This window comes from Gouania willdenowi, chromosome 16, assembly GCF_900634775.1.
Source record: "Gouania willdenowi chromosome 16, fGouWil2.1, whole genome shotgun sequence".
Classification (NCBI taxonomy): Eukaryota; Metazoa; Chordata; class Actinopteri; order Blenniiformes; family Gobiesocidae; genus Gouania; species Gouania willdenowi.
The window spans coordinates 32,464,272-32,479,552 of record NC_041059.1 but is presented as its reverse complement, the minus strand read 5'-3'; the positions used below and the strand labels follow the sequence as shown (position 1 = coordinate 32,479,552).

Genomic DNA, 15,281 nt, shown 5'->3' with positions numbered 1-15,281 from the left:
TTGTGAATAACATAAGCGGTTACGTCCTGAAGGAAAGCCGAGACGCTATTAAACTTTTCCGTTCAGTTTTTTGTCTTTTTTGAGCTACTAGTATTAACCTCTATGATCTGATCATCTTAACAAGACGTTGGTAGAATTTCCAGTGGGAAAGATACTTAAGTTCGTGGTGTAGCTGGACTGCGTAAGTCATCAGGGCATTACGCTGAATGGGCGGAAGCGTGTTACCAGGGCTCTTCGTGCCGGATCCTATTGTGGAGACTCTGGCTCCAAATGACGTCAATATTGCAAGATGGAATAGCCCCTAAGCAAAAGTCACTCCACGCGCTAATAAGCCGCACAAAACCCTAGGGAATCAGGAGTGTGCACCTGCTGCACGTCGCAATGCGCCCTCAATCTATTTAGTGCAGTAAGCGGATCTCACAAGGCGAACAAAAAAATGGGAGGAGGACATGCAAATTAATTAATGCAGTGGGAACCAGGAACCGTTTGTGGTAATTGTTTTATGCGCTAAATATAGTACGACAAACAGGTGCAAACACACAGGTAGAGATGAGCTGCACTGAATAAACACAGCGGAGATGGAAAAAAAAATGCTCCAGTTAACCTTTCTAGTATAAGAAAATAATTTAATTAAAACAATAGTCAATATTAACAGCCACTGAATAAGAAAATACAGAGCAGCCACATTAGATTAGGGGGGGAAAATATCATTAGGTTTTAAAGTTATTTAAAAAAAAAAAAAACTTTTTTTTTTTAATTTGTGTATTTAGTTTTCTACATTATTAAATGTTTGTGCATCAGGCAGAGAAGTCCATCTGCCTTCAATTTAACTTTCTCAAATGTCATTGTGTGCTTCTGCGCCTCACCTCTCCACACTGAACGAGCAAAACGCCCATTTAAATAGGGCGGTCTCCAGCACTTCTGCACACACGCTAATCATTGCTGCAATCTTAGTGAAATCCTCGCAGCAGGTGAGGAAACTGCATCACCAAAGGATTTAGGCACGCACCTGGTTTACCACCCTTTATTTCAGATCTTTGTGAATCCCCCCCCATTGTTTTCTTAATTTGCCAATGGAATTCCACAATTCATACTCAATAAAAATAAAACTGCTTAACTTTATTCGTAAATGAAGTCCATTGGCCTATCCTTCTGGACAAAAATATTTGTGACTTTGTTGTTCAAGTCCTCCTTATGTTCTTTTAAATTTAAAACTCTCTCCCTCTCAATAGAGATTACTGCCAGGGATGAAAGTCTTCTTGATTGAGGGACAACATGCTCCAACAGTTTAGTATGCCAGGAAAGTGCTCATTCAGCAATATTTGGATCCACACAGAGAAGTAGAAATCATAGTTAGAGAAGACCGAGGACAATTACAAAGCTAAATGTGTCGTATTCAGTAAGACATTTGATATCTTTGACTGATTGAGTGCCATTCACGTCTATAGATGTGAATTGTGTTTTTCGGCTGGGTTTGCTAGGAGACAGTGTGGCGAAGCTTTCCGGTTAATATCTAACTTGTACAATGATGTAGTGACCAACTGGTGACATGTAGGTGGCAGCAGTGCACATTTGGATGAGAGACCACACGTGATGGGCAGGAGTCTACAAGACAGAAAATTGAGCTACGAGAGTTAATGCTGAAGTTCCCAGCAGCTTACAGCAGCGCACACTCGACCAGAGCATGTGTGGAACCTAAGTGGACTCTTGAGAGTGTCGCGATGGTGAGATAAAACGATCTAAAAAACGGGGCAAGCGCTGACACTCGGCATGTCCGGGATGAGGAGGAAGTTGCGTGTGTGAACTAACGGGGAGAGACTTAGAGGACGGCCAAAATACAGTAAGAAATCATTCAACTCTGACCCAGAGAGAAAAATAATAATAATGTTGTCATCAAAAGCCCTGTCTCAGTGTTGTTTTTGTAGTTTTATTGAAGGAAACCATTGCTGAGGTGTCCCTAAAGCAAAAAAAAAAAAATGCTTCAAAGTCACGAATAGATTTTTTCAGAAATGGCCGTTTTTCTCAGCTTTTTGTGTGAAACTTCCCTCTATTCAACTGCGGATTGCGGAAGAACGAAACAAAATTATTTTTTCTGATGAAATTAGAGAGTTTAATCTTTCAGATTCTGATGTCAGAATTCAGATTGTCACAGTACAAAATATTCTGTGGGTCTTTAAAAATTAGTCAAAATGCTCTTAAACGGCTGGCACTGAGGGGGTAGAAATTCTGAAAATGGCTGGCACTGAATGAGTTAATATGGGTGTTGGGTCAAACAGTGGGTGTGCTGTTGGTAAGCTCTGCCTCCTCCTCTGCTGCATACCTGAGTGGCTCAGCAGGTGTGCACGTGTGGGTAATCAGCAGAGCAGAGTGTTTGGCATGCTCTCTGCAGCAGCAAGGATCGGAGAGCACGTGAACAGCTGTACCATGCACTGCATGTTTGGAGGACTTTCCCTACTACAAAGTGACTCGCCGGTAAGAGCTTGTTGCTCCGCGGATGCGCTCCATTCAGTCTTAAATGTGTACACATTGTTGCATTCAGGGATGCTCTGTATTTCTCAAATGTGACCAAGTGTTACGCACAGCGCACCTATCCTGCCTATAAATAGGCTGGCAGTAGGGTAACTCACCCCTCCCCATCTGCAGACAGCCACTGACTCTGCTCTGCTGCTGGTGACGCGCCTCGTCTGCGGGCGCGTACTCGTCTGGTCAGCGTTTGACAGCCGCAAGCACAGCCGCTCCTGGACTGGCTGAATACTGCTGGATCCTTTTGATTCTAAGGTTATGTTTTGGGTTTAGGCCTGACGGGATCGGTCGTACTGTTTTCATGTTTCAGCTCCGCGGGCCCTGTACAGGGTTAACCTGGAACTGCACCTTTTTATTCTGTTTAGTTGACTCGTCAGGTCCAACTTTCAGTTCTTACTTTGTAAATTGTTACTTTGTCTTTCTTTGTTTTGTTGTTAGTTTTGGGGACATGGGATTTAGTGCTTTGATGATTGCTCTTTTTTTTTCCTCAGAAAACAGTGGAAACCCAGCAATCCTAGCAATGACTAAATAAAAACGTTAAAATTGGATATCCTTGTTTTCCCGTGTCCTTTATAAATATGTTCATTCCTTTCGGGTCGTAACACCGAGTATCTACTGCTTTTGTTGTGGATTAGATTAAAACATTATTTTGATATAATTTAAGTGCTTGGGAATACAGAAGTAAAGTTTAAAAATTGAGTATATTACATATTAGAGTAAAAAATAAACAATATGGTTAAAATATAAAGGAAAAATATTTAATTTAAGAATGAACAAATCTAGTTTAAATGTAGAGATGTAACGATTAATCGTAAGGCAGTAAATCGATTCATATCACGGTTGATATCGATTTTCTGAAAATTTAATCGCAGTACTTTTTTATCCACAAGTGTAGGCGGCGGGCGGAGTCTGCTAATACTTTCTTTCTGGCTGCCTTCTACTCTTAAATATGTTAATAAATGAATCATTACCCCTTTAGCACCGAAAGAATATCTGTAATATTACTTGAATATCTGTAAAAGTCACGCTTTTCTATTAGCTCTGTCTGCTAGCATAGCTTCTCTTCTTCACTGCAAGATATCTGCATGCCAACCGACCACTGTGTTACCAGCGTCCTCTGCTGGTCCAAACAAATATGATGTAAATCAGTGCAATCGGTTTTTTTTTTTTTTTAAAGTCCAATTGTTCAGGCACACAATACATTTTCAGTTGCACTTTTAAAAGAAAAAGAACTATTATACCCGTTTTGCATTGTTTATTATAGAACCAGAATTTAAATTAATAGGCTTCATTTTCATTTGTATTATTCCTTTATTTATTTCATTCAAGATTTATTTTTAGTTAAATTGCATTGTTTTGAATAGTTTATCAAGGAATTCTTTTGACAATGAAAAATAAAAGGAAAATAGTACAGCATTTTCTAGTTTTTTTCCCCAAAAAAAAAATTTGTCTACAGTCTCATTTTGTAAAATAAATCGTGAGAGAATTGTATCGTGAACCCAGTATCGTGAATCGAATCGTATCGGGAGTTGAGTGAATCGTTACATCCCTATTTAAATGTATGAAATATTTACAATCTGAACTTAAGGTATGTAAGAATTATTTTGATTACAATGTGTTTGACAGAGTAAAAGTACACCAATTTTTGTTAACTGAGTAATTATAAAAATGTTTGTTATACAGTTTCTGTTACGACATTAATTAATTGCTGTTGTGTCAAACGTCTTCTGAGTGGGTCTCTCGTCCTATCAAGTACGGGACAGTTAAGAGAGTACTTGACAATGGGGAGGCAGCATTGACTAGATACAGTATGCCAAAGGAGCAAAGCACCAACACAAATATTTCCTCCAAACAGTTTAACAGAAATAGGTGAAATATCTATTAAAATATAGTTGTTGTTTTTTTTCAATATATCGTTTAGTGCCTGTCTCATGAATTTTTTTCTTACATTTTTTATCTAAAAAATAATCATTGTTTAAAAAAAGTAAAGGCAGGTCATACTGTTTTTTTTTTTTGTTTTTAAATAAAAAACTTTATTCACATTGTTACATCATTATAAGGTTCCAAACACTTAAACCGGCTTGAGTTGTGGAAATATATTCAAATGTAAATTAATTGAAATATAATGTTAATAAATAAATCATGTAAAAGGTATGGTTTTAATACTTAACACGGCCTATGATTAAACTTCCTTTCTGGTACGGCTCACAGAGTCCTTAGCAACACTATAGCAACAGGAGAATGCAGAAAGTATACAGATCGTGTACATAAAATGAAAGAGTACTATGAAAGTTAAGATTACATTTCTCGCGAGAAATGTTATCAAACTAAGCTAAAGCCACAACAATTTCAAGTTAAAATTTAAGGAATGTCTACTACATTTTCTGTTTTTCCAACGGACTGACTCGGCGGTCACGTGACAATATATGCACCATTGAAAGGACTGGGCAGATGATGCGTCATTTTACGCTTTCATAGGCATTTCTGTGAAATGTCTACGCATCACGCAGTGGACAAGCATAGTTATTACTTGCTTTGGCGTGAGACTGGGCTGCACAGGCGATCAGGTTGATAGTAGCCCTCAGTCACAGCAATGAGACCCACACCACTCCACGTCCAGACTGTCAATGAATTGCTCATGTTCTTTCCACCTGGGATATGCTTGTCCATGCTTTACAAGTAATTTATTCTATCAGCTATCACTCTCCCTCTGACACCAGTATGTGGTGAGGAATCCACCCAGTCATAAAATTTGAGCTTTGCGCTCAGTGGCCCTGTGAACGTGTACTTTGAGCCTTCGTAGACCTCTGTGTGCATTTCGCATGTATGTATGTTTTGGGTAGGGATGCACCGAATATTCGGCCACTGAATATATTCTGCCGAATATTGCAAAAAAATCAACATTTGGCCTTCGGTTTAGTGAGTTAAAAGCAAGGCCGAATAGTAGCGTGTGACGCAATGACGCAATCAAACAACGTGCAGTGAATTAGAGTCAGAAAAGTGTGTGCGCGTTGCTGCAGAACCAGAGCAGCAGCAGCTCCTCCTTTCCACACACAAACACAGCCAGACTCTCTCCTTACCGCTCTCCTTTGTCTGTCACCGCGTAAAAGTTGGAAGCCGTCCAATTCCACAACCGAGTATTGTTAGCACTGTGAGCCATGAATCCGTAAACATCCCCATTGTTTCCTCCTCTGTTCACAAGCAATGTCGGTTAGACTCTGGATTTGTCATAGACATTTTTTAGCAACAGCCAACAGAAGAGAAAACTGCACCAGTAAAACATGAACTAAATCAAAGTTGCTGCAGTTTACAGTGCAGTTACAGTATGAGAGGAATCAATATAGTGGATGTGAATTTGTTTTTACACATTATGACATTTTGGTGATGTATTTACTTGAAATATAATCTGAAGTGTTTTATTTTGAAAAGTAACCTGATATTTTATTGCGGAGTACGTGCTTAATTTCCCGTTTAGCTTCATTTGCTCTGTGCTGATTGACGCGTCATGCTCCGATGTCCGCTAGAAATAGAAGCCCTGCGTATATATGGCGGAGGGCACCGGACTACTGCATCTGGGAAGGAGCTTACACGCACCGCAGCGAACCCGGTGGAAATTAACACATTGACTAAAATGGAAACCTATCAGCTCCGATGACGCGGTGGTGACGTTCCGCAGCGGAGCCGCATCCAGTGGAAATTGGGGGTTAGACTGTTGCTTCTCCACGTCCTTCTTTTTTGGCTTTCTTTGCTGTGTAAGCTGTTGTGCTTAATGCCGCAATGGGGACTTTTCCTGCTGAAACGACAAAACAGCTCTTGGACAACTTAGTTTGTAAAAAAAATCTCTGATTGGCTGAAAAAGAGCGTCTAACTGCTTGATTTCTAAAGCTTGAATACAGAGCCAAGAGAAGGAAAAATAACTTGCATACTGCAGCTTTAGTGTCTGAAATGTCACTTGTAAAATTTCTTATTATTCAACCAAAACGATTTTTTTTAACATGAATCGTAATCTTTTCATGTTAAACGAACATGTCTTTAGTGCTCAGGGTTGATGAACAGTGTATGAATAATGTTACGATACATACAGTATTGAAACTGAAAAATGTTTTGTTTTTCATCCAAGGCGGTTTTTCTATGGGAGGAGCTATGGCATTCCACCTGGTGTGTCGCTACCACCCTGATGTAGCTGGAGTTTTCGCTCTGTCCAGTTTCCTCAACAGGGACTCTGTTGCTTTTCAGGTAATTCTCCTGCCAACTATTCTCCCCAAATAATAAATCTGTAGCTCAAACATTGGGAATCACTGTGTTTAAGGATTCACAGGCTGGCACTAGTGTAGAGACACATGGGAGGGGACATAATTCATCAAAAATCCCTCCAAGGGTTTTTGATTTAGAAAAACATAGCATGTTGTATTTTTAATTTTCTACTTTCTTCTTCTTTTTATACTTGGATGCACTTCTTTTTTACGGAGTTGTGTCTGCAATAGAGATGAGTCAAAAAAAAAGTATTTAGAAGGTTGAAATTTCGGTAACACTTTACTTGAAGTTTTATACATAGGGCTGACCTTACACTGTCATTATCTGTCATTAGCTTGAATAATGTGCCTCGAAGGCTGTCATTAAGTGTTGTTTGTTAAATTGTGACACCTTTTGCTAAATCATCACACTGTTTTTACTTCATTCTTACTGTAATTTCTCGTGTTTAACCCCAAATACTGTCATAGTTACTTTTCAACTTATTTCTGGTGTTTTCATGGAAATTTGTAGCAAAAATAATGAAGGATATGTTTTGGAGGTTTTACTGGAAAATTTCTGAATCCATCTAAATTTAATGTGTTTTGGAGTGAGGTGATATCACGGGGAATACTGGGAACAAACTAGAGCAAAAATTGTGTCATAGTCAAATCACAGTAAGAATGAAGGAAAAAAAAACGTGTGCATCCGGCTACTGGCCTCCATATCCCACAATGCATTGCACATCTGATAAAACAAATGATTGTTTCCAGCAGCTTCAAGGTAAAAAAAAAAAAAAACAGGAAAATGTATCTTATAGCTTTAAAATGAACTGACGATTGGTAACATGTAGTCTAGGGGCACACGTAGCCCTGATTGGAAATAGTGTTCCTGCTTGTATTCCACTCAACTTTCCAAGTCTTATGAAGTTTATGTTAATGTGTGCGACCACTGTTGGGGCTTTTTGTTAGAACACTTTGGCACAGCTGAATACTTAAATGCTCATCCCATAACTACAGCTAAGATAACCACCTCTGTACGAGCTGTACGGCCCACATCCTTTCAAAGATTCATGAAATCCACCATACAAGCAACTGTACAATTCAGTAGCATTAACGTAATTTCTAGACTATAAAGCGCACTGTTTTATTGGCCGCATTACAATAATTTAGCAATTTTCTAAGAAAACTGTATCCAGGCTATTCTGATCTCTGCTCCGTCTGTCCGTCCTCCTTACGGAAGCATCTCCATCAGCCTCAGAGTCCAAAGCACTAATCAATCCAGAACAAACCTAATGCGGTGATTTAACAGCTTTATGCTGGCTGACTTTTACTTCATCCCCGCTGCTGTTGCATCATGACAAAATGACTGATCAGAATGATTCAGTGCGAGCAAGAACGATTTAATGTTAACAATTTCATTGTTCCACCTGGTCTAATGTGACAGAGCTCAATTTTGTGGCAGCAGGTTTCAAAGCGTGAGAAAAAAGTAGCAGCTTATAGTCTGGAAATTACAGTACCTCTGTGTTCCCTATTGTACACATGTAAACTGGTAAGTCCTTACTTTAGCCCTAAATAATAATATCCTTTCATCTTGACTTTAAGTTTTGGTTGTGTTTGAAGGCTACAGAGGATCGGCTGCGAGCACGCCTCCCCCTCCCTGAGCTGCTGCAGTGCCACGGGACCAGTGATGAGCTGGTGCTCCATCAGTGGGGAGAGCAGACATCAGGGCTGCTGCACAAGGCCGGCATCTCCACTGCCTTCCACTCTTTCCCAGGTCTGAATCACCAGCTCTCCCAGTCTGAAATGGAGCTGGTAAAAAGCTGGATACTCACCAAACTTCCAGCCAACACATATGTTTGACCTCTACCTTTACTTAGCTACTATTTTACGGATCACGGTGAAAATGAGGACTGGAGGTTTGTCTATCAGTCAGAATAGGATTTCTCTTATTTCGAAATGTTTCCCATCAGTCATCATGCCAAAGTAGCTCATTCTATCCTTGCATATGTATCTGCTCCTCATTGTTAAAAGTGGACACGTACATTAACTGCTAATTTATGAATGTTTAACTATGTAAGAAAAAAGACAAAATAAATGGTGCATATTAAAAATTGTGAGCCCTAAAATGTTTTGGTTTAGCATTGTAAATATGATTTATTAACATGAACAAGGCTGCAGGACATAAATTTGATTATTTATCTTGATTATTATGGAATTTGTATGTTTTTCCATGGCTTTATTTTTTGTTTTAATTCTTAAAATCTTGTTGCCTCTTTATTTCATATTTTTGTCCATTTGTCATTTTTTCATTTTTTAAAAAATTATATCAGCTTTTGACACATTGGTCTGCAAACCAAATAAATTGTCTAGAAAAGATAAGTGACTATATAAATATGTAGCTCCATGTGGCCTCTTCAACGCATTACACAGCACAATCTTATTGTAGGAAATTTGAGAAATCCCCTTACTGTACTTCAGGCAGCTGAGCAAGCAGCCGCAAAAGAGCAGAGTGGAGCACACAGAGGAAATTATTTACTAAACATGAATTTTTTTTCTTCTGAGAAAGGACACGATACTTCAACAACAAACTATCATTTACCATCTGACTCTGGCTCTGAGGTAATCTACTTTTTTTTAATTCGCTGGCTCAACTGGAAAGCTGAGTAGCAAGCTAGCCAGCTACAAGTAGCAAGCTAACTAGCAGAAGAATGGCTCTTTCCGCAACAGAATACACAGTCTTTTCAAAGACTAACGGGCCGAGGACAGCGCCCTGATATCAGTAATGAGACGGACTGGCCTGCACTCCCTTCTCAGACTGCCGCCTCGACATCAACTCCCTTGTCTGCCCAGGCACAAAAGTGAACATCTGTTAAAGGCAGGATTATCACCAAATACCAAACCCAGTTTCATGTAGAACTGGATAATCGATTTCCCCCACTGCTGAATGACCTAGGATCCTGCTCTAATGAGGTCAACACACAACCCTCTGGAAATGCTAGGACTGAAAGTGCTTCAGGAAAACAAAAGTGACAATGTAGGCCAAAGCAACAACCACACACACTGATATTGGGGGACGTTTCTGTTAAAGATGCCCAGAAGATGTTCAGCAGTTATCGGCTTACCTAATGACACAGTATCAGACCTGGCTGACAACATTTTGCATATTGTGGCAGATTACCCACATTTGAAGAATGTAGTGATTCATTTTGGATTAAATGATTTAGCCAAGGAGGAGTCTGAGGTGTTAAAGCAGGATTTTACCCATCTGCTAGAAACTGTGAGCTGTTTGCAGCCTAAAGTGTTCATCAGTGGCCCGATACCTCCAGTCAGCAAATGAGATCTGAAATTCTCAAGGATTTACTCTCTGAATAAATGTTTCATCTTCGGCTTGTGCTGCCCTTTCACTAAATTTTATAGAAAATTTTCAGATCTTTTGGTATTGTCGTCTTTTTAGAGCAGATGGACTGTGTGTAAACAAGGCTGGAGTAAAACTTTTCACATCCAACTTATTTTACTTCACCAGTCACACTGCTCTCAGTCCCAATAAAGACAGAGGACAACATGTACCATCGGAGAACAAAACAAGGAAAGACCATGAAGTCGATGAGCTTCCATCAAGAAATTAAAATCAAAATCGCCAAAATGAAGAGGTCAGCTCACCCCCCATATCTCAGGAGCTCCCTGCTTCACCCCAAAATTCACCTACTTCCACCTCATCCAGCTTCTCTCCTACCCCCGCTTTCTTGGAATTAACTGCCCAGATGAACAAGCTGGTTCTTGCTGGCACACGACTGACAACCCCACCTTTTACATCTACTCTCCCGTAAAGAACCAATCAGCACCACCCATCCTTCCTTGACGATACCAGGCCCAGGATCACTCTTCTCCTCATGCCAGCTTCAAATAGGACATGCCTGAAACACCTGCCGAGGGAGGCAACCAGTAGGCATCCAAAACAGATGCACGAGCCACCTCAGCTGGCTCCTTTCGACGTGAAGGAGCAGTGACTCTACTCCGAGCTCCTCCCGAGTGACTGAGCTTCTCACCCTATCTGATTTTATCTCCTTTAAATATATTCAAGAGTTCTGCTTTTAGTTGTTTATAGACGCACAAAATATTCTGGAGAATTCATGGATGAATTTGCTGAACTGCTGTCAGTTGTATGCACTGAATACAACTTTTTAATAATAACAGGGGACTTGAATATTAATGTAGACAATAACACGGACAATACTGCCAAATAACTATATGCTTTAATGGACACTTGGTTTTAAACAGCATGTGACTGGTCCGACACACACTCAAGGTCACACTTTGGATCTGATTATCTCTAAAGGTGTTGCTATCTCTGCTAAGAGACTTAGCTCTATCTGATCATTAACCTTGTTTTTTTTTTTTTTTTTTAAACTTCTGAACTCATTCTTTTTGGCACTCAAAACCCACTCAGTACTGTTCCTGGTCTCCAGTCTCTCATCCCCCACACTGTCATCAGAAACCTTGGTGTAAATTTGGACACAAACCTGAGCTTTTACAAGCAAATTAACGCTGTAGTCAAGGCAAGCTTTTTCCAGCTTTGCCTTCTCGCAAAAGTGAAGCCTTTCCTCAGCCGCTCCGACCTGGAAAAAACTATTTATGCTTTCATCAGCTCACGATTGGATCACTGTAATGCACTGTATTTTAGACTCAATCAGACCTCCATACACAGTTTACAGCTTATGCGAAATGCTGCTGCCTGGCTCCTCACCAACTCTCGCAAACATGACCATATCACACCTGTCCGTTATTCCCTGCATTGGCTCCCGGTCCTTTTCAGAATCCAGTACAAATTTTTGCTTTTTGTTTTCAGTTCCATCCACGGCCTCGAACCTGCGCATTTATGTGAGACTTTAACCCCTCGCCAGCCGAGCAGAGCCCTACGTTCTGCCCAACACCACCTGCTCGAGGTGCTTAGGTCACCTTACAAACAGTGGGATGATCGTGCTTTTACTGTGGCAGGTCCATAACTCTGGAACTCATTGCCGCTTGAGTTATGTGCCATCAAAGACTTGCCCCTGTTCAGAGCAAAACTAAAGACTCACCTGTTTAGGAAGGTGTTTGATACATAGTTCTATGGCACTTCTTTTACATGTGATAATGGTCAGTTTTTAATTATATATTTTGCCATTTTTAAATTGTAGTTTTTATTGTGTACAGCACTTTGATCAACTTTAGTTGCTGTAAAGCGCTTTAGAAATAAAACTTGATTTGATTTTTTTTTTGACTTAGAGACTGTAACATCTGTTTTCCCTACTTCTGTGTGTTTAAAGAAAAGGTACATGAATGACAACTTGCTCATGTGCACAGTTTATGGAAGTCATAGCGATGACACCAACCTTGAGTGCTGAGACAGTTGATAAACTTTTGGATGAATTTAATACAAAAGTCTGTAGTGTCATAGATGTGGTGGCTCCAATCAGAACTAAGAGAAAACCAAACACACAGAAAACACCTTGGAGGAGGATTGAGATAATTCGAAATCTGATTGTAGAAGAGCTGAGCGTAAATGGAGATCAACAAAACTCCAAATTTATCTAGAACTTTACAAAATAAGTCTGCGTAAATTCAGTGATGGCTTGTTCAAAGCAAAGCAGCAATACTTTTCAGAAATTATTGCTAAAAACTCTTGCACATTGTTTTCTGTAATTGAAAAGTTCACAACCCCCCAGGTCAGATAGCCCATGAATTACTGTCAACTGGAAAATGCAATGAATCTGCTGTACATTTCAATGAAAAAATACAATCAATAACTTCAAACATAAAAACAAACCAGCAAAATAACAAAAAGCTTCTACCACTGAGGGGTGAGTCAACTACAATGTCAGTTTGTTACAGTAAACCCAAAAACAATAGAGGAAACTGTTCTGCAGCTGAATCCATCAATGTGTTGCCTTGACACAATACCCTCAAACTTCTTTAAAACTGTTGTAAAGTCAGTTGTCACTGATTTGTGTCAGATAATTAACTGCTCATTCCAATCAGGCACCGTACCAAAATCCCTGAAAGTAGCTTCTGTAAAACCTCTGTTAAAAAAGAGAACACTGGATGCCTCTATACTGGCTAATCTTCCATTCATAGCCAAGATCATTGAGAAGGTGGTCTTCAGCCAACTGAGTCAATTCTTAACATTCAACAAAATATTTGATAATTTTCAGTCAGGCTTTCGTTCTCATCACAGCACTGAAACTGCTCTTATCAAAGTGATCAATGACATAAGGTTGAACACAGATTCAGGAAAAATATCTGTTCTCATTCTATTGGATCTAAGTGCTGCATTTGACACTGTAGACCATACAATTTTGTTGCACAGATTTCAAACATGGGTTGGACTAAATGGAAAAGTAATGCAATGGTTTAAGTCCTACTTGGAGGAGCGAAGTTATTTTGCAAGCATTGGAACCTTTGAATCTGACAGACTACCAATGTCCTGTGGTGTTCCTCAGGGCTCTGTTCTTGGACCCCTTCTATTTAGTCTTTACAGTATATGCATCCTCTAGGACAAATCTTACAGAACTGTAAGGTTGATTATCAGAGCTACGCAAATGACAACTATATCTATCACTGACCTCAGATGACTATGGTCCCATTGAGGTGTTGTGTGACTGCTTAGAAAAAGTGAACTTCTGGATAAGTAAAAACTTCCTTCAACGAAATCATGACAAGATGGAGGTGATTGTCTTTGGTAACAAGGAAAAGAGGACTGCTGTCAGCAAATATCTTGAGTCTTGGTCTTTAAAAGCTAAAGACCAAGTCAAAAACCTTGGTGTTCTGATTGACTCAGATCTGACACTCAGCAGTCAGATCAAATCTATCACAAAAACAGCCGAACCACCTAAAAAACATTCAGAAAGCTCAGGAGAAACTGGTCAATGCTTTTATTTCCAGCAGACTGGACTATTGTAATGGTCTTCCGACAGAAATCCCTTAAAAGAGCATCAAACAGCTACAGCTGGTTCAGAACGCTGCAGCTCGGGTCATAACCAGAACAAAGAGGTCAGAACACATTACTCCAGTTTTAAAGTCTTTACACTGGCTCCCAGTCAGCCTCAGAATATATTTTAAAGTTTTGCTGCTGGTGTATAAATCTGTGAATGGGTTTGGTCCAGAATACATCAGTGAGATGTAAGTCAGGTATGAACCCAGCAGGTCTCTCAGATCTATGGACACAGATCAGATAGTGGAGCCCAGAGCTCACAGTAAACATGGTGATGCTGTGTTGAGTTGTTGTGCCGCAAAGAAGTGGAACCAACTGCCAGCAGAGCTGAAGTCAGCATCCAATGTGAACATTTTTAAATCATTTTTCTCCACTACGTATGATTGAGAGGGAGATTTTTGGTCATGTTTGTTGATGGTTTTAAATGATTTTACTTATTCTTTTAAATGATAACGGCAGTGCGGACATTCTTTACAGAGTTTGCTCCACCTACTTTCCGCCCGAGTATGTTTGGGTCTTTAAGGCTTTATTTAAAGTTCCCATTGATCCTCATGATGGGTCATTCAAACATAATCAGTCTTTGGTCACATCTGCACACATTTCATACATATTTCTGGACAAGGTTATAATTACAGAGCAAGTGCCTTAGTAACACCAGAACTTATTGAATGCACCGTGGCTCTTGCAGTGTTTCTCATATTTATCCCCATATATGAAAATTTATCATTATGGAGGAGCTTTTTCAGGAACAGATCATGGAAGCTGCAGAGATCCTTTAAACAACTGTTGTCTCCAGCATCGTTGCCTTACCCCTAAGTCAATGTGTCAATTTCCACAGCATGCGGTCCGTCACTGCTGCATAACTACTCTGAGCCCTCAACAGATATGCAGACAGATTTCCAGACGCCGGAGCAACAATGCATAAATTAAGCAAAGATCAGCTTGTGGGGGTTGAAGGAAGTAGTGCACAGACACAATTTTTGACCCGTTTGCTACTTCTCAAGGTGGTGGCAGTTTGCTGGTATATATTCAGAGTTCTTAGTGGATCGTATTTCACATATAAATATTGCACTTATCCATGGTTGAATCACAATCTCCACAAAAGTGGAAGATCTACAGGTGAGGACCGAGTCGATTTCCTTCTCCTCTTGAAGGACATCATGAACTGTCTGTATAGCTTTGTGGTTCTCTTTGTATTGACTACAACTCACTATATCGGCCGATTACATGTGAATTAGTGAGAGTCCTTGCTGCAACAGTTACGCATCACAGACGGAGGCGGTGGGGATTGACAGACAGCGGATTACACAGCAGTTACGCAGCGGAGACGTTATGGAGCAGTTACGCATCCAGTGAAAGTTCAGTGTGACACAGGAAAAAGGATTTGAGACCCTGAAGAAGCACATCAAGACAAACTGGCTCACATAAGAGCTGAAAGAGAGACTAGGGCGATCTACCTCAAACAATATCAGCTCTCAAACACTGAGAACAACCAACCACGGGCTGGGAAAATACATTTAAAGTTGAATGAGCAACTGGCCATGTTTACATGAGAG

At 40.0% G+C, this 15,281-nt stretch overlaps 1 protein-coding gene across 2 annotated transcripts in view; it reads left to right on the top strand.

Moving 5' to 3' along the window:
* lyplal1 (lysophospholipase like 1) overlaps positions 1-15,281 on the top strand; it is a 42,439-nt gene that overhangs the window by 7,816 nt on the left and 19,342 nt on the right. Inside the window, exons 4-5 of one of the 2 annotated variants that reach the window (XM_028470750.1) lie at positions 6,644-6,759; positions 8,376-8,529. In XM_028470750.1, the coding sequence (XP_028326551.1) occupies positions 6,644-6,759; positions 8,376-8,529 (270 nt within the window). Of the gene's footprint in view, positions 1-6,643; positions 6,760-8,375; positions 8,931-15,281 lie in introns of those variants that run through there. The other variant, XM_028470749.1, reaches the window with a different exon arrangement.